The sequence below is a fragment of the Phyllostomus discolor genome, chromosome 5, assembly GCF_004126475.2.
Source record: "Phyllostomus discolor isolate MPI-MPIP mPhyDis1 chromosome 5, mPhyDis1.pri.v3, whole genome shotgun sequence".
In the NCBI taxonomy this organism is placed as follows: domain Eukaryota; kingdom Metazoa; phylum Chordata; class Mammalia; order Chiroptera; family Phyllostomidae; genus Phyllostomus; species Phyllostomus discolor.
The window spans coordinates 103,787,838-103,807,335 of record NC_040907.2 but is presented as its reverse complement, the minus strand read 5'-3'; the positions used below and the strand labels follow the sequence as shown (position 1 = coordinate 103,807,335).

At 45.3% G+C, this 19,498-nt stretch overlaps 1 protein-coding gene across 2 annotated transcripts; it reads right to left on the bottom strand.

Moving 5' to 3' along the window:
- Positions 1-3,820: 3,820 nt before the first annotated feature.
- On the bottom strand, positions 3,821-8,153 carry FXYD4 (FXYD domain containing ion transport regulator 4). 2 transcript variants are annotated; one of them, XM_028511135.2, is made up of 8 exons: positions 7,889-8,139; positions 6,327-6,386; positions 5,536-5,568; positions 5,402-5,425; positions 4,649-4,723; positions 4,512-4,548; positions 4,176-4,213; positions 3,821-3,989 (listed from the first exon to the last, which is right to left on the bottom strand). In XM_028511135.2, the coding sequence occupies exons 2-7, from the start codon at positions 6,364-6,366 to the stop codon at positions 4,198-4,200; spliced, it is 225 nt and encodes a 74-aa protein (XP_028366936.1). In that variant the 5' UTR covers positions 6,367-6,386; positions 7,889-8,139; the 3' UTR covers positions 3,821-3,989; positions 4,176-4,197. The 2 variants fall into 2 exon arrangements, with proteins under 2 accessions (XP_028366936.1, XP_035882565.1); XM_036026672.1 differs by lacking the exon at positions 4,176-4,213 and having other exon boundaries at positions 7,889-8,153.
- Positions 8,154-19,498: the final 11,345 nt, after the last annotated feature.

The window sequence follows — 19,498 nt, the reverse complement described above, 5'->3', positions numbered from 1 at the left end:
AAAATTCTTTAGATGCCAATTTGAATTACGCTACGGTAGTGGTGGGAGACCATAACAAATAAGTCAATGAAAAATAAATATTACATGAATTAGGGCGCAAAGTACAATACAGAAAAAAAAAAGCAAACAGATGAGAAAGGTGAGTTTTGGTGGTGCAGTTGTAGAGTGACCCTGGAGGCCTGAAAGGACCTACGAGAAGGGAATTGATGAGGCAGCGATGCTAGGGAACTGGGACAAGTTCCTGAAGGAGGGAAGTGCAGTGCCCTAAGGCTAAGGCTGCAGTCTGTGGTGTATTTAGATAGCATCCAGGAGGCAGAGTGGGTATGGAAGAGCACAGCAGTGAAGTTTGAGCATTGATGGTCTGACAAGGGGGTCTGGAGTCAGACTATAGGGTCAATGGGTCATCTTAAGGGAATTTTCTGTAAGATAAGTAGGGGATTTTTGGTGTATTTTGAGCAGTTATCTGACCTTGTCTTAATAATATTACTCTGATGGTTGAGGCTTGAGTAATAAGGCCCTCTGCATAGTCAAGCATAGGACCTAACCAGTGATCAACTCAGATGGTTCCAGTCACATGCTCTTGTGTTAGCTGTTAGCCCTTGTTTCTTACCCTGGGCTTTATAGTATTTGACACAAAAAGTGAAGGTAAAATTTGTGGCATAATAATTGCACACAGGAAGTATGGGCAGAGGCTTTTTACATACTAAGGCAACCTTTCTCACACCCTCCTCCAGGGAGGGCAAGAGGAAAGCTTGTTTCCCTTGGGAATCAGCAGCTACCGTCAAGAGCTAACACCAGTCTATTCTGCATTGACCTCAGTCACCAGACCCTGACTTCTCTGACCCAGGATTAACCCAGGCTCCCAGTTGCCCTTCATGAGCCCCTTGCCCAGGCCTTGGACAGGTGGAATCAGCGTAAACCACTAGGCACTTCCCTGTTATTGAACAAAGGCTCACTGATGCTGAGCAATGAGCCCCCACCCCCAACACAGTTGTGGGGCCCTCACCCAGAATGGTTGCTTATAGGACTTGAGGGGACTGTGGAATTTGTTCAGGCAAAATTGGAATGAAGCTGTGTTGGCTGGCTGCAAGCAGAGCAGTAGCATGTATTCTGTTGTGTCCTCCCATCCCCCCAAAAGAAGTGAACACATGACGATGAATATGGAATGCTCTCTACCTATTCTGAGTGCTCTGGGCAGGAATCATGGCTGCATCTCGAATCAAAGTGACTTAGGTTCCCAGGACAGGGCGGGGGTACCTTGTTACTGAGGGGGTATCAAACAGCATAGCTGGTCACATGTGGCAGTGAGGACCCAGGAAGTTGGGTCCCGAAGAAGTTGTCAGGGAGTAGGCAGAGATCTCTTCCTTGCTGCTACTCCAGCCCCACCAACCAACAGCCACAGACTTTGTTTTCTTAGGCAGAGTTCATTTTTACTTTCTCACATGCGATCCACTCACAATAGCATCCTTTGTGTCCAAGAAGAAAAGGGACAGCACCCCCTTCCTGGGGACAGATTTGTGGTGTTAGCCTGCACCCTCCTCTGTGAGTCCGCATCTTGGTGCTGCACTCCTGCACCCGCCTTCCTCTCCTGCGCAGCTCCCAGTTCCTCCAGTGAGTCCCACAACCCAGCAGGGGGCAGTGGTTCTCTCTGCAAAGGCCACCTGGGATCCTATTTCACCCACGTTCCAGTTACAGGGACCTTTCCTGCAGTTCTCTAAAAGCATGAAGGCCACTGTCCCCTCAGGTTGTTTACAAGCGTTTTTCCCTCTCCTAGGAAAGATGTTTGCGTGGTTGGCTCTTCTCACCATTTAGTTGAGAAGCCATCTCAGATCTCACCTCTTGGCTTGACCACATTACCATCTGCTGCTCATACACTCAGCCACTCTTCTTTTGTGGGTATGCTTCTGAATGGGGTCAGAACACAAGGGTCTTAGAAAATCTGTCTGACAGATAAATGGGCCTGGCATAGCCACCACCCCCATTGTCTCCCTCTCACACTGTATCACTCACCTTGGAGAGTGACTGTACTTTCAGCCAGGTATCCCGCATCCTGTCCACATTCTTGGAATTCCTACTAGTGCTCTGGAGTAACCTTAGAAACCTCTTCTTACCTGTCCAACTTCAAGAGCCCTAAGAACCTCATTTTTACACCTCAGGGCCTGGAGATACGCTGCAGAGCAGGAGGCAGGGTCCTCAGCCTTCAGACTCCCTTGCACTGGCTTCCTGACTCCAGCCCATAAGTTACGGGATCTGGCACCACTCAGAAATGGAGTAGAGTTTGGAGCAGCACACCATTGGAGAACTGGCTTGAAGCAACACCAAAAGGGGCTACCCTATCAACCCAGACCCGAACTGTAAGCTACTGCTTGGCAGGGACAGGGCAGACCTCTGCTGCCCCAACCTGTCCCTGCCCCAGGGTCTCAGCTGTGGGCAGGGGCTGGGCTGAGTGCACCTTACACCCTTGGCTACGGAGGTTGGCAAGAGGGATGAGGCTACAGGATGGACAGGCTGCTGAGGTGGAAGAGGTACCCTTCCCCACCTCTACCCCATGCAAGCAGGGATCTTTCAGGTGACATATTCCAGAAGTGGATTTTGGACATACTGTTAGATAGGACAAGGGTCTAAAGGTCTAGGTGGTTCTTACTAAATGCCATTCTTGCTAAACACTAAAATACTTGGCTGAGGCAGCTGTAAACAGGATGAGCTTGACAGAAAATTAGTTAAGCATAGTCAACTGCAAAGAAATCAGTGTGTGTGATCAAATAGTAAATATAAGCAATGGCTAAGCCTCCCTTTAGAGACAAAGCTTTGGATGTGAATCCCTGGTCACCTTTACTTGCTGAAAGTAAATAAAACCACAAGTCATTCTTTTTTTTTTAAATCCTCACCCAGGTGTGTGTGTGTGAGTGTGTGTATTCATTCATTCGTGTGTGTGTGTATATATGAGGATTTAAAAAAAATATATATATATATATATATATTTTTTTTTTTTTAGAGAGAGGGAGACAGAGAAAGAGAAACATCAGTAGGTTACCTCCCATATGTGCCCCAACTGGGGATCAAACTTGTAACCCAGGCATGTCCCCTGACCCAGGGATGGAACCCATAACCTTTTGGTGATGGGGTGATGCTCCAACCCAACTTAACCACCCAGCCAGTGCTCACCTGTCATTCTTAAATAGAGCACCCCAAGTGTTGACCCTCCCTTGAGTTTAGTAACAACAATGAGGGACCTAGATTTGCAGGGCTGTTTTTTTGTTGTTGTTGTCCTAAATGGGACTCTCTTGAGATGTAGCTCAAAGTGGGGTCTTGGAATATTACTTAGGGTGAGGGGAGGGTTCATGGATTGGTCTGAGCATTATATAGGGTTTTACTGGGGTGGTTCAATGAAGGAAATGTTGCTTTTCCTGTGCTGTGTGAGCAAGAGAGAGCATTCACTGAGTGTGGTGGTGTCTTAGTGGAGGGAAAGCCACTGAGGATCATTCTGGGTTATAGGATGTCATAGGTTCCTGGCTCATTGGGACTTCTAGGGTTTCTAGGCAAGATGTGGAAATTTTAAGGTCCTTTTGTATAATATTGAAGTGTCTCAAATGGTGCATGCATAAGGCAAGGGGGTGGGAGATCAATTATCAGGGGGTTCTCAAAGCGGGGGACATGCTGGGAGTGGGTTTTAGGACAGATGTGGCCAGTCACAGAAAGCATTAGCAATCTATGCCCCACTCCCAGCACCTTAGTTGCTGAGGTCCTGAGTTTCTTGAGCAAGATGTCAAGAGTTCCTGTCCAGCCTGCTCAATCCCACAAAAGTTGACAAGACCATGGGAGAAGCGAAACCAGTTTAATTTAGAAATAAGCTTTGGGCAGCTTCCTGATCAGAAGGGAGACTAAGGGTCAACCCATAGAAAGGCCTCCAAGTAGGGAGGGAACAGCATGGGAGCTGGCACTGGGAGTGCCACAAAGCTGGTCCTGAGCTCAGCAGGTACTGGCAGAGCCTGTGAAAAGAATGGGAGTCATGTCCTCATAAAGATGGTCACTACACAGACACCCACCTCAGCCTTGTGCAAACCCAAGCCTAGGCTGGCTGGGGACAGTCCCACCTTACACACAGTATATTATTTTGAACTCTCAAATTATATGGCCAACCTGAGTGCCTGGAGGCTTCTCAAAGCTTTTCTCACCTGAAGTGATGAATGGAACAGCTTACTCAGGTAAGGGGCTAAGAAAGGAACACATTGGATTAGTATCTTTGGACCTTATGACCTTCACCAAGACTCCTGGTGCCTCCTTCCCAGAAGACCCCTAGCTGCCCTCTTGCTATTCTTCCAGTCATTTTAAACAACACCAGAACTAGAGCTTTTCCTAATTTGGGGCCCCTTCAGGGTTGATTATCTGTGAATGATCCCATTGCAAGCCCAGGGAGTAGCCAAGAAACTGTCCTTTTTCTTCAAGTTGTAGGACTTTACTCCAAAGTGGTAGGCTCAGTTTGAAATGCACACAAAGGGGCCCTATCTCACCTTTGCTTCTGATTGTTCTTGCATTTACATTTGCCACCTGTGAGAGGAAGAGACATCAATGCATAGAGACTGGGGACCCTGGGCCACCCATCTTCTCACACATCCTCCCTCCCCATCCCGCCAGCTCCACAGCTCACTTAGGATGAACAAGAATCCAACGATGCACAAGAGCCCTGCGCAGATTGTCCCACCCAGCTGCAGGCCTTCCCAGTCTAGGAAAGTAGAGAGTGAACATGTTTCAGTTTGGCTCACCCCAACACTCATTCAAAAGATATTTATGAGCACCTGCTTGTGCAGTTGTGCTCACATTCCAGGCAAAAAGAGGAAAACAGACCAATAGATACACAGTACAATATCTGGTAGGAGCAAGCACTAGGAAGAAGAAAATAAGCAGAAGAGCACAGAAAAAGAAGGAGTTTTAAAGGATGATGAAGGAAGGCTTTTCTGAAAGGTGACATTTGACTGAGTAGGAGGCAAGTCAAGGACAGTGCAGGCCTGCTTGGGGGGCTACAGCAGACAGGAAGGAACTGGGTGTTGGGGAAAGCATACAAGAGTGAGGGGCAGAAGAATGCTTGTGTGAGATACCTGGGAACCCAGCAGCCCATTGCCTCTACCCCTTGTCCCAGAAGTCTTCCTAAATATGATGGGTACCTTCCTTCCTTGCTGGAAGGCGGTTCTTTCAAAGACTAGGTTGCATGTTGGCCTTTTGTATTTTTTGTGTTGGCCATACTGGCTTTTTAATTTCCAGTCCCAGCCCCATCCTGCTCCTCCTCCCTCATCCTTTTAAGTCTCACTATGCCTACACTGGGCTCTACATTACCCCTCACCAACTTTTAACAAAAAGGTCCAGGACAAGCAAGGGAAGGGGGATGAGGGATATAGGGTCTTACCGTAATAGAAGGGGCTATATTTATCTGCAGGAAATAAAAAGAAATAAATAAGGACCAGAACTAGGAGGCAGGATATAGGGTCTTAAAGGGAAAAATGTGGACAGCAGAAGCAGTTTGTATGGGGCCTCACTCACCAACCAGATCATTGGCTTCAAAGGCAGGCATGCCTGGATGGAGGAAGCAGAGGGATTGGGTGATAATTCATGACTTTAGTGTCAACATGAATCAGCAGATAGACCTCAGCCCAAAGGGCAAAGACAACCAACCTCATTGGAAGGCACCATGGGGCCAGTTCCCTTCTCATACCTTGCCCAGCCCCAAACAATGCTGCTGAGATTCTGTCTCCCATCACTTAGCCTTTGGCCCCTCACAGCCCTTGCTGCCATTTCACAGGCTTCCTGCTGTTTTTAAAGATTTTATTTACTTTTAGAAAGAGGAGAAGGTGGGGAGAAAGAGGGAGAGAAACATTGATATGCGAGAGAAACATTTATCAGTTGCCTCTCCCATTCCCCTAACCAGGGACCTGGCCTGCAACCCAGGCATGTGTCCTGATGGAGAATCCAACCCACAACCTTTTGGTTTGTGGGACAATGCCCAATCCACTGACCCACACCAGTCAGGACTCTGCTATTCTTTCTTACACTCAAAATGGGATAGTGTGTTTGTATCTCTTTACCTGCTTCTGACAAACTTCCTACACAGAAGCTGACTTACCCTCTATGTCCTAAAGAAATGGGAAATGCCTTTCTTTTCATGCCAAATGACAGTTATAGTTCTTACCTATACTATCATTTCTCTTTAAATCAACAGCATAAATGAAAACACATTTATTTGACATCAGGCTCCCTTTGAGAGATGCTGCCCTGATCTTCACTGCCTTAGTGGGCATGTGAGTAGCATCAGGGTCACCTCTAGGAGGACTCACCTGCCAGTGCAAAGAGAAGGCCCCAGGTCACTCTCTCCATGTCACAGCTGCAGGGCAGGCCTGTAGGGGTGGGGGTCAGACTGGGGTCAGATGGCCCCCACCGATAGGAGAGCAAGGACACCAATCCCAAGGATGTTGCTTATTAGGCAGTCTTGGGGAAGTCACTAACTTCTCTTTCCTCATTTAGAGATGAAAATAGTAGTGTTTTGTGGAGTTATATGGGTTGATTAATACTAGTTAAGTGCTTAGAACAGTTCCTTAGTATATATAGTAAGTGTATATAAGGCTTTGTTAAAAATCTAAAGTCAGGTGCTTGTCCTAAGGTCAGGTGAACAAGGTTGGTGATCTAACTCAGGCTTTTTTAAAAAAGTTTTTTTAATTTAGAAACATTTTTTCAATTACAGTTTACATTCAGTATTATTTTGTGTTAGTTTCAGGTGTACTTACTCAGGCTTTGGTGCCTGCCTTCCTAACCCCACACAAAGAGCACTGTTGTCAGGCCTTGGACTATTGTTTCCAAAGTCCTGGGCCTGGGACATTATCAGGCTGCATTCCAAGAGAGATTCCTTAAAGGGAGCACCCAAGCCTGAGCTGAGTAGAGGAGCCAGCGGCTTAGCAGGGAAGTGGGAGGACTACGAGAGGCAGACAGAACCTCCCAACCTAGCCTCGCTATTGAGCCTGCTCCAGGCAGCCCCCAATTCCACTCTCAGGGTACACACTGCTATCGGCAGGAAACTGCTTGGCTGTTGGGGTATTGCTCCCTCCTACTTTCTCCTTAGGGTACAAGCTAGTTTCTGGGGTGGCTGTAGCTGGAGATAAGACCCCTCCCAACTTTCTGCACAATCATATTGTTAGCTGCAGAAAGGCATAGGGATTGTCAGTATTCCATATTGAAGCCATTATTATCTTCTGGGACCAGCTGGAGGGAAGTCTGATCCACTCTCAGCCAATTTTAATAGCTGTGTGAATCATCAGGTTAAACTCTCTGTGCTTCTGTGTCCCGTAAATGAAGATAATTGTAATAACAACCTCATAAGGTAATGACTGAATTAAATAAGTTAATACGTTCAGTCTAAGAACAGTGCCTAGCACAGTAAGTACTAAAATATATTACAATAATAAATATATAAATACGGAGGTCCTAATGCCATCAAAGGGAGGGCCTGTTAATATGCTGCTTCTGAAGGCAGAGATTTGTCCTTGAGCAGAGACTAGTCTGCCTCTCTACTATTTTCATGACCACGCAATTCCTGGATCATGATGGTTGCAACTCATTTTACATATTCCTTAGCCAAAGGCTAACTTCTGTTTCCTCCGACTCCCCCTCCCCCCACCCTCACCATCCATATGACAGTGGTCACAGAATAGACACCTTCCAATCCTCAAACTCCCAAACATGCACCAAGAATACCCAGGCATGACCACCCCTTCCCTCAGGCTGGTACTCTGAGCCACCCCGCCACCCCTACCCCTCCACCCCTACCCCTCCACCCCTACCCCTCCACCCACCAGCTCGAAGTCTTAGCAGTCACCTGCTCACCGAGAGCCAGTTCTGAACTCACCTGAGAGCAGTGTGCACAGAGCAGGTCTGAGGAAGCTGCTGGGGCTGTATTCAGCTCAGTAGGTTCCAGCTCTTTAAACCCAGCAGTCTCGCCCAGGGCAACAATACCTCCAGACCAGATGGAACTGGTCAGACGCTGTAAGACTTCCACAGCTCTTTCTCATTTGCTCTTAAGGAGACGGCTAGCCCTGCCACACCCAGTGCAATGCAGGATACCTAGAGGCCCCAGGGCCAACTCAGAGATTAAGGTGGTTGTGGGGGAGAGGGATGAGCAGATTCTCTGATACTTCTCTTGTCAGGAAGATGACTTTTAGCTTCTTCTGCTCACCTAGGTCCTAAAAGAGGGGCCCTGAGGTATGTATGCTGTAGGGGACAGGGTATTTCTGGGTTCTTGTGCCAGCAGAGGGGGTTCCAGGACTTCTGTGTGGGGGTACCTGGGAACAGTTGAGTTGACATGATGTCAGGTACTGGCCTTGAAGCTCCATTTGTTCAGTGGTTTCATTGCTTTTCCTTGGACTGGGTGTTGATAGGGAGGGCTGGAACTGATGGGTATCCCTCAGGATTATCTACCCTCTGATTATGCCCTGATACCCACTTAACCCAGGGAGACTGACAGCTGGAATGCAGAAAATACCCAGACCCAACCCTGGCTTCTCCCCTGTCTGCTAGGGGATGGGCAGAGAAGGATCACCAGCTACAGGATAAGAAGTGGGCCACTTTCCTCTGAGGAACCCCATGCCTGTCTCATGCCCTGCTGGCCAACTCTCCTCTTACCTGTCATTGTACCACATACTTCTAGCCTGTGCCCTTGGCCCTGGATGAACCAGTCCTCTTTATTCTGTAGCCCTTCTTCCCCAGTTTCTCTCTGTTCACTGCTTTCCCCACTGCATAGTGACCAAATGAAGGCAGGGAAGTTGCCTCCCTTATTCCCAGTGCCCAGCTGTGGACACCAATATATAGATCTCGATTAGATTGTGACTGGAGGGGGTAATCAAGAGTATGTGACTGACAACTAAACCTAGAGCTGGACACAATTAAATGCTCCTCATCTCATCCCCTATTCTTGAAATGTATGCTCTGCCTACCGGCATACAGTGGGAACTGTTCCAAGGACATAGCCTTGTATGTTTTGAACTGATCTCAGCCTATCAATAACCAATATTGTGGCTGGACCAGTCCTTGTGGTTTTTATTATGATTGCAAGATGTCCTTGAGCAATAACCATCAAGAAACTTTGAAAAAAATAAAGGGCCCTGACTGGTGTGGCTCAGTGTGTTAAGGTTGCTAGTTAATTCCCGGTCAGGGCCCATACCTGGGTTGTGGGCCAGGTTCCCTGGTTAGGGGCATGAAAGGAGACAACCAATCCATGTTTCTCTTGCATATCAATGTTTCTCACACTCTCATTCTCCCTCTCTTCCCCTCTCTCTAGAAATAAACAAATAAAATCTTAAAAAAGAAGAAGAAAATGAAGGTTTATTACTCACAGGACCTGGAAATTACACAGCACTCCTGGGGCCACTCAATATACTCACAGGGAGAGAGGGAGAAAAAGAGAGAGAATGGGCCTGGGGTTCTGCATTTATTGGGATTGGAGGTGGGAGCCTAGGGTTTCATAGGCTTGTAACAGAGTACAGCCAGGGGGCCCCCAAATAGGGATTTGTAAGGGGGTCTAGAACTCAGGGTGTCCAGGATATATATAGGATGTTCTCACCCCCACAAGTCTAAACTGGGGGATGGGACACTTGGAGCAGGGCCACTGAGAGCTGTTTTACATAGCATCAGTTTTGTAACTAACCTCAGGCATGGTCATTTAACATCTATGATTTTTAACTGGTTTCATGGATATGTTAAATAGTTGTGGCCAACCTTTGAGCCAGGGAGATGGGAGTGACTTTGACACGGGGTAACTGGGAGGCAGCTTCCCCTGGTTTCAGTGCCTGTGTGAGAGCTTGGAGTAGGAGGGGACCACGTGACTTTGGCAAAAAAGGAGGGACCTCAAGGCATTTGGGGAGAGAGGGAGAGCCATGTGGCTTTGGGGCTCCCTTTGCCCCTCCCTTGCTTTCCAGCTCTCTCTGGAAAGCAAGATGTAGCAGCAATGTAGAGCTGTCTCTTAGCAGTTTGGAAGAATACAGGAGAGACGCTGTGGGAAGGAAAGGGGTAAAAGGATTCTTGCTGGTGGGCCATAAGAAGGTGCCACGTGGGTTTGGATTAAGAACTGGAGATTGTGGTGGCAACACAGCTGACGGTTGCTGGGAACCGAGGGAGGCCTGCCAGCCAACCATGGATTAATGAGAAGAACCAGAGGCTACCAGAGCCATGGACTTCTATTTCTTTTCATGAGATACAGTACCCCTAACTGGGCAAAAGGGGAAAGGAAAGACCGTGTGTGTTTGTGGGTGTTTTAAGGGACTTTGGGATCTCAGTGAAGACATTAAGTCATTACTCTTAAATCTGTATAATTTTTTAATAAATAATTCCTTTTCACCAATCTCTGGCATTGGGAGATGTAATTCCGTTGTGGCAGGCAAGGCGAACCTAGTATAGGGGGTCCCTGGGATAAGGGGGGCATTTGGTAATAGTATATCTTCCCTCCACCCAACGGGTCTGTTCTGTGACAGGCTTACACCTTATTAGTGAATTTAAAACATTAAAGTGGGGTTTTAAAGTCTGGGAAGAGAAAGAAAAGCAAGTAGCCCCAATGGCCAGTTATTGAAATCAATCAAGATTTCTAAAGCACAGTAACTTAAGTGGGGGGAGGTGGCCTGTCTCTTTATCTAATCTTTAGCTCTTTATCTTTGTGACTGGCAACGTGTTTACTTGAGACAGCCCTCTTTGAAATGGATACCTCATACCTAGTCAATCAAAGCTTAAGTCAGATATTTGCATTTCAAAAAATAAAATAACTGTCATGACTAACACTAAAACCTGAGCGAATAAGGTGTTGTTGAGAACATCTGGACTGTGTACAACTGACTCTAGTTAAGGCCTCTATATAAATTTTTAAGATTCTGGTGGGTGGATGTGGGTATTTACTCCTCCTATGGTTGCCCAAGACAAGCCTCATCAGTAAATTCCCTTGTTTATTAAACCTGCCACCTACCAATCTGGAATGGTCTACCTCTTTCTTCAGTCTCTTCCTGCCCTCCATGTAGGGGGCCAGTTTGTGAACCAGTGATCATTGACTCAATGAGGACAAGAAGCCATCAGATGCTCCCAGTGCTGGGGGGCAGGTGACAGACAGGCCAAGGCCCTGAAAGGCAGGGCAGGGTATATTCAGGTGAATAGGAAGGGGAAGGGCATTCCTAGTGCAAACATGCTGCATCTCCTCATGAACATTTTCCATACTGCTCTGTTTTTAAGATTCAATTTCTGCATAGAGTTTGACCAGGAGCTCTGAGGTCAGAAAGAGCTGGATTTGAAGCCCAGCTCTGCCACTTGCATTCTGGGCAATCTCAAGTAGCTTTCATCATTCTGAGCTTCATTTAATTCCCTATCCCATAAAATGGAGTAATGGCAGGGTTTATCTTTGAGATTTAGGGTGGAGGTACTGTGGGAGCTCAGGGCCACCCTGTGGTCACCCCTCAATCGTACTTGTGGAGTGAATGCCTTTTAGCCTGGTGTATAGAAAGTTTGTGGACCTTAGGATTCAAAAGAAACGTTAATAGCCACATACTTTGGAGCCAAATGTAGTTACTTGCTATATGTCCTTGAACAACTGACTTACTGTTTACTTATCTATAAAGTGGGAACAATGACCTAGCCTACTTTGAATGTTTGTGGTATGACATCTGATTATGCTGCTCAGTTTACAGGAGCTCTTATTGTAGTTGGGACTGGCTCTGATATTCACATGGTGAGATCTGCATCATGAGAGGAAGAGGGTCATCCTTAGAAGGACCCCAATGCGAAAACTACATTCCAGACAAGAGAAATGTCTTGCTCAAGGTCACATTGTGGGGACTCAGCCAAAGTTTTTAGATTCCCCAGCTGAGTTCTTCTGCCCTATCAGGCTACAGTGGGAAACGCACAGCAAGAAAGCAGGCATTTGTAGGAAGGAGTCCCTTTAAGTCCTCAGTGCTTTGGAAGGTCTCCATGAAGTATAAAAAGGACTTCACATCCCCTTCTCCAGTAGGACTAGTGCTTCTGCCCTACAGCTTCTGTTTTTTTCAAGGATCTACCAACTCCCATCCCTGTTACCACCAGGTATTATCCTTTTTAACAAATAGAAAGAAAACTTCACCTAAGCCAGGTGGTATTAACACTGGTCCAATGTAGGAGGCAATTTAAGCTTGGGAAGAACCAGGAAGAGGGAGCCCAGCTAACTGAGTAACTTCTGCAAGCACAATGGTAGGTTATTACCTCATTTCTTTTTTGCCGAAGTTGGCTATAAGTGTAGGTGTATCATGGCTGAGTAACACATCTGTCCCCTTTGAGAGGTTCCAAAGGCTATCTACACAGTCGATGGTGAGCAGCAATGCCTTTCACACTGGAAGTATGTAAAGTCAGTTTCCAGGTTAATGAATTTGTCTTCTTAGATATTAAACCCTGGACTTATAAGTAGTCACAAAACTCAGTATAGAAAGCTTTTAAAAGCTTTTTAATTCAGAGATATTAAAAATTTAAAAAAGATAAAAAAGTATTTGCTAAACTGTCCTATTTTGTAGGAGCATTTAGGATAAACAACCACTCTCTCAAGATGTGATTTCTGAGGGACTGGCAGTGAAGGCTGTTTTCAGGAAGTCACATTCAAGGAGGGCTGCTCACTGGCCCTGGTTCTTGGATATGCATTTCTCATATGAATCCCTGAAGCCATCCATTTGGGTCTGATTTTTTTGTAGCTCTACATGGGAGAGCTAGGTAAGAGGCACTAAGTTGTATAGGGAAATCAAACCTCAGATTATGACAGGCTGGGAGGAGTGGGTGATTAGAGAACAAGCCTCAACTGGGTAAGTACAGATTAGAGGCTGGAGGTATTAAAAGGTTAGAGAGAGAAAACTGCTAGATCCAGCTCTGAACTCTTTCTTTCCCTTCTGGACTCAGCACTGCAAAGGAAATGAAGGACCTTATGTGGAAGGAGGAAGTCTGTTACCAAGAGTGGCCATCTGAAAATCAGTAATCACACTCAGGACTCCCACCTCTGATCATGTCAATCACTGCCACAGCTCCCACATTCCCAAACCGTGCTTTCCCACTTATCCAAGCACTACTTATTGTTCTGTGAAGAATGTAGATATATCCTAAAAGCCTTTGGTTTTCCTGAGGAAAGATAACAAAATAGGACAATTGAAGACTGACCAGAGGTAAAATAAAAGAGAAGTGGCTCATATCTTGTCTGGCACACAGTGGTACTGCTGGTGGAAATCATGTTCTTTCATGGGATTGCATGGAAAGCATTCCACAGACCAAAGCATGTGAGACTGTGGTGTGGCAAGATTTATTCAGATGGAGATAGAAGACTGCCCCTGGGTTTCCAATTTCCCATCTCTGTCTGACCTGCTATGGATAAAATCCAATTTTTTCCCCATCAAGGCCCAAACAAAGGCCAGTGTCCAGAGTTTCTGTTTCATGTTAAAGCCATATGAATGCTTTAGCCCTTTGGAGCCCACATGGTCTGCTGTGAGCCCACATGGTTACTAGACCTCAGTAACATGGTTGTGCATGTTACTGAGGGAAAGAGAGACAGAGAGAGAGAGAGAGAGAGAGAGAGACAGAGAGAAGGGTTTTGTTTCCTGGGATATTATCTCAGGCTTTGGGAGGACCAGGAGCTTTTTCAAAATAACCAATCAACTTTCCAAGTTTTGGTGGGCTTCTGATGAGTCCACCCCCTAGCCAATTCTTTCTTTCTCCAGGCTAGACTGACAGGCCTCCACAGTTGCCATCTTGGCTCCCATTACCCATGCCTCATAGACACACTTCCCCCTACACCATTTTGACTTCTACTCCCATATACTTATCTCCTCCTTTATTGTTCTATCTCTCCCTCAAGTGATGTTTGGGGAAACTACAGGTGGTTTCCTGGGGTATGTGTGAAGCTGTAACTCCTGGTGAAACAAGAATGTTTGATTCCTTTGCTTTCCTCCTTTATTTGTATCTAGCTACATATACTAACAGTGGGACCATAACATGAGTACTTTTCCTACCTTCTACAATGGGCTGAATGTCACAGGCATCAGTAGAAAACTGAAACAGAATAAAATGTTCCTAAAAATTTCTCCATCAAGTCAAGCCCTGCCATAATTATCAATAGATACCTATTAAACAATAGTCCAGGAACTGCTGTCACCATAAGAAACATTTAAGCCTGTAAGGATTTTTATGAATTTATTTGAGCCAAAATGACAATTGCTGGGAAACAAAATCTCAATGGATTGAGAAAATGCTTCAGAAAATGGCAGTCATGTACCCTGTTTATACATTACAATCAAAGGAGGAGGCATAAAGGGGTTACATGATAGTCATTGGTGACCGATTAGGTAGGTAGGAGAAAGAAAAGTGGGAAATCTCTGGGATTGAATAAAAGTCAAACTAAATAGATACATACTTCTTTTACATTTGTGGGTATAGTTAACAATTAACATGATAGTTAATAATTAACATAATAGTTAATAATTAACATGATAATAATAACATGGGAGGATTTGTAGTCTCTGCCCTGTGCAGTGGTTGTGTTTTGAGGAGTCTAGGAAAAAGGGAAATTACTTTGATATTCCAAAGGTACATTATTGTAAATGCAAAAGAAAAAATAAAAATAAAAAGGACAAACAATAGACAGTCTCAGTTATGGTGAAGACTGACCTTTGTTAGGGAAAAATACAGTCCTAGAACATGACTACCTGTCATGAACTGACTTTTAATTTCAGACCATCCTGTGTGGTTACTTTAGGTCTCTGAATTTGTAAGGCCACCATGTAGACCTCCTCTGAGCTGGTCAGGTTTAATATGTAGCCCATTTTTCATCCAAAGTACCCTATTTTTAAGTTTGTTTTTCAGATCTAAAGCCAAGCCACCAACCACAAAGACAAACACAATACCTGGTTGGGAGAGTCCCTTCCTGTATCCCATAATAAGTGCTGCACAATCCCAGAACACTTTTCTTCATTGTTGTATATCCAGACATCAGTGTTCCAAAAACGAAGTCTGCTAACCCACCCCCAATTGGTTAATCCCAACAACTTCTGTGTCCTCAAGTCATAAAAACCCTGAGCCACATATCTGGTATGCAGAACTTGGGACCCTATCTCAGTGTTCTTGCCCTCTGTAGAACCTCAATAAATCTTCTTTTGCTTTTATCAGTGTCCCTTTCAGAGTTCTCTTATATCAGGAGCCAAGAACTCAAACTCGTTGGTAGCAAGATTGTCTATTTTGAGGGCTCTGGTGCAAGAGGAAAAATACCCCATTTGTGAGAGAACCAGAGAAAGAGTAGAGGAATCTGTTCTCTGAGGTCTCTCCCATCTGGATCCACTTCCTGGGTTCTATCTCCCTCAGGAGTTCCCTTGCTGTTCTTGCCCTCTTGTCATGCCTTTTTGGCCCAGAGACTGAAATTAAGGTCCTTCTGTCCAGCCCTAATAGAACAAGACTGAGTTTGGTAAAACACAGTAGAAACTTTATTCTTTGATCAGGGAATGGAGAAGGGTGAGCTCATGCTTGAAATACATCTTCTCCCCCAAGTGGGAGGTCAGGGAGATTTTAAGGAGTTTAAGGTAGGTAGGCAGGATCAGGGATGGTGAATTTCTAGAAAAGGGGTGGTGATTTCAGGGAAGAGTGGGTTTTGCTGGAGTCCTGACTCCCTGGCTGTGATTTTTAGTAAGTAAATAAAGACTGATTCACAGAAGGCAGAGTGGGTGGTGGGTGGCGGGAGGATGGTTCTGCTCCAATCCAAGGCTAGCTGGTTCTGCTGTCGAGCTGTTTGTTCAAGCTGTCTGCAGATGCTGTGGTTAACCATCAGCAGTTTGCCTTAGTTTCTGTAAGCAAGCATAGCTTGTGAGGTAGCTTAGACATTTGGGAACAATAGGGTTTCTTAGATGACAGCCCAATGGTGCGCTCTCTGCATATTTCTCATGCCCACCTATGTGTGCTGGGAACCTACTGGCCTTGGGCCCACAGATCTGGGACTCACTCCCTTTGAGGAATGTGTCAGGAGGGAGGCAGCCTGATTCCTCACTTGCCTGTCTAGATGAGAGCAGTAAGTGAGCAGGTGTTAGACTTGGTGGAAGAGCAACCATCTGAATGAAGGGTAATGGCTGAGGGACCAAGGGCTCACTTTCCCAGAACGTGGTCCTGGCTGATGTCCTGTGCTTTGGCCAGGCTGAGGGAGGGGCCATTCACACCATGGAATCTCAGAGCCTTTGGGACTTCTAGAGGAGGGTATACAGAAACGATGTGAAGGGGTCTCGAGAAGGGTAATACTGGGGTCCCTGCATCAGCCAGTCCATTCAGGATTCTGGAGTGAAGGCCTGGCTCCCTCTGGCTGGCTCCAGCCTACAGGAACAATTGGTTCCACCTGCAGGAGGCTACTTCCAAGAGGCCATTTATGACCCACCCGCTGGTGTGGGTGGCCAGAGCTTTCCTTTGGCTAAGGGATATGCCCTCTTGGCACAAACTGGCTTTTGGGTTCCACGTACTGTGGGTCAAGCCACTGCCCTGCTGCTCTTGTGCAACAGCTCCTCTGGCTGCTCTGAGTCCTTTTGTCATATTCAGGTTTCTGGTTAATTCATAGCCTGGTCTTTGTCAATGCATTTTTCTTTTTGCTCTGCTGTGATGGTCACGGTCTGGTGGAGATCTTAGTCTTCAGTGATTGGCACTTTAGAAGCCAGGAGAACCCACACAGCTGGTGGGCTCAGCGCAGGCCTGGTGTGGCAGACCAGTCCAGCCACAGAGGGGCCGCAGGCATGAGGTCTCAAGGCCAGAGGGAGCCTGAGGCTAGGAGGGCTTCATTCAGGGGGCTGACATTGTTAGATCTGCATTTGATAATGTCCTTCCTAGGTTGAGAGTGAAGACCCGTGCAGGAGAGGAGTGGGAAAAGTCCAGAGACTTGAGACACAGGTGGTGCCATTCCTCATCCACCCTTCTCCTTTCTGCTCACGGTGGAGCTCAGTAATTCTCAACATTACCCCGATACTACTTGAATCGCTCATCACCCACCTGAGCAGAAATGTCTATGTAACTTATTTATCTACATCTTTATATAAGTTAGTTATAATAAGATTAAGTGCCTGATGAGGAGAATTATTTACTTACTTGGCAGTAATAGAATAAAATAATGTTTTTTCCTGGCACTGAATATTGAAGTTGAAAGATTAAAACTAGTGGCTCAAGAGACCAATGCCACTATGATTGGAAAGGATCTACATTTGAGCCAGTGTTAGTTCTGTGTTTTGTGAGCCTTGAATGTGACTATGAATGTCAGTGGTTTCTAGAAGCTTGCCTGTTAAGTAAAGAATGCATTAAGTGGATTTAAAATGCAATCCAAGCCTGACAAAGTCTTTGTTGTCTCCACTGCAGTAGCTAATCAAAAAACCCTGCAGTCATTTGTTAGGCAGTTTTACCAACAAAGGGGCTAGTGTTTTGTTCTACTCAATTAGACTACAAAAGAGAATAACAAGTATCTTCAAGCAATGTGAATTATTGAAGAAGTCACAGTATGCAATTGGAAAAATCATACTAAAAATTAAATAACATTAACTTTTTTTCTATAATGTAAATTTTGATGTATAAAGTCTTGAGAGCTAATATTTACACTCAAGTTCTTAAGACGCTAATAAAATATTATTGGAATTTTCCACAGTGAGAGTCTGAAGCCACCCCCTCCACCACACAGCACTTGAAGAACCAGTTTTGCCACTTAGGATAGTGGAATTTACACTATCCTACTTTTCATTGGTGGTGAATAAGATCTACTACTTCCTAGGTGTTGAAAGAGTAGGGTGTACGGGTCTCAGTTCCATTGCACCTACCTTGGAAAACAATTGGCATGGCTTCAGAAAACTAAAGGTGTGCAAACATGGTGCCCAGAAGCAATGCCCTAGGTGAGACCTTCATAGCACCTGCCACAGAAGATGGGCTCATTTTAGAAGTGGGAGCTTAAGCTGCTTTAATGCAGGAAATTCTCTCTATGAAAAGAACACAAATTTATGAACATAATATGTTTGTGACTTTCTTTTATCAATGTAAGAAACATCCAAACCTGTAAGAATATTTATGAGTTTATTTGAGCTAAACTGACAACTGCTGGGAAGCAAAATCTCAACAAATTGAGAAAATGTTCCAGAGAATGGCAGTTTAGCACCTTGATTTATTTTTAAAAATTTTATTTATTTATTTATTTTTAGAGAGAGGGAAAGGGACTGAGAAAGAGATGGAGAAAAACATCAATGTGTGAAAGAAACACTGACAGGTTGCCCAATACACCAACTTGGGACCTGGACCACAGCCCAGTCATGTTTCTTGACCAGGAATTGAAATGGTGACCTTTTGACCTGTGGGACAATATACAGCCCATTGATACACACCAGTCAGGGCTAGTTAATAAGTTTTAATTTCAGATCTTCCTTTGTGGTTAATTTAGGTTTCTGAGTTTGTAAGGCTGCCATGCAGGCCTCTCCTGCGACTGTCAGGTTTAGCATGTGGCCCCTTTTCTTCCACAACTTTTTATTAGTATAAAATTTTTATATTTAGAATTAGCCAGCTGGACTCAGTTTAGATGATCCCAGTTTTGTTTGGCAACATCCAAAGCATCATAGTCTGGAGCCAGTCAAACATATGCCTACTTCCCTCCATCAGGCCTGATCAGGGTGTCAGCTTTGGCCATGTCAATGTCATAGAAGCTTCTTCACAGCCTGTTTGGCCTGGTGCTTGTTGGCCTTGACATCCACAATGAACACAAGTGTATCACTGTATTCCCTCTTCTTCTGTATTCTATGGCTGACTTGGTAGTCAGAGGGAACTTGATTGCATAGTGGGTAGGCTTGTTTCTCCTGAGGCTGCTCTTTTGAGGATATTTAGGCTGCCTAAGGAGTTACCATGCCTTAGACCTTCAGTAGGTAGGTGACATGCAGATCTATATTTGTGGCTGTGGATACCTTTTAGCACTGCTTTCTTTGCCTTCAAAGCCTTTGCCTTGGATTTGTCTTTGGAAGGGGCAGGGACTTCCTTCTTCTCTTTGGGCACCATCTTTGTGAAAAGGGTTGTTTTTCTACACTTTTAATCTGAAGGAAAACATATTCAGGGCTTCTGAACACTAAAGAGAACATTTTGGCTTAGACTGATATTCACAGTCTGGTGCCAAACTTCTAATCAATTTGTTGGTGGTGAAACAGCACCAGGTGTTAGATCAGTGGAGTCAGACTGGACCTTGGTTCAGCAACCTCAGTACTCAAATTCTGGCTAATAAAAAATTCAGAGTCAAAACACAAACTGTAAGAGAAAGTTTATTTAGGAAGTTACAAAGATAGAAGTGAGTGGTAGAAGAAATGGGCTCAGGAAACAAGTTACAGGGAGTAGGGTAAAGGTAATATACCTGGGGAGATGTGGAAGGGATAGAAAGGCACGGGCATATTCTGGGGAGGGAGAGCATGCTGGATCCTCCATCCTAAGACCTTCTAAGGGTGAGTGT

Excerpts from the sequence above, each read along its gene's own strand:
- FXYD4 (XM_036026672.1), bottom strand. The coding sequence starts at position 6,366 with ATGGAGAGAGTGACCTGGGGCCTTCTCTTTGCACTGGCAG. Across the intron at positions 5,426-5,535 it reads TGAAGCCAATGATCTGGTTG|ATAAATATAGCCCCTTCTAT; the intron begins GTGAGTGAGGCC and ends TATTTCCTGCAG. Across the intron at positions 3,990-4,511 it reads AAGAACAATCAGAAGCAAAG|GCTCTGCCAGTACCTGCTGA; the intron begins GTGAGATAGGGC and ends TTCTTTTCACAG.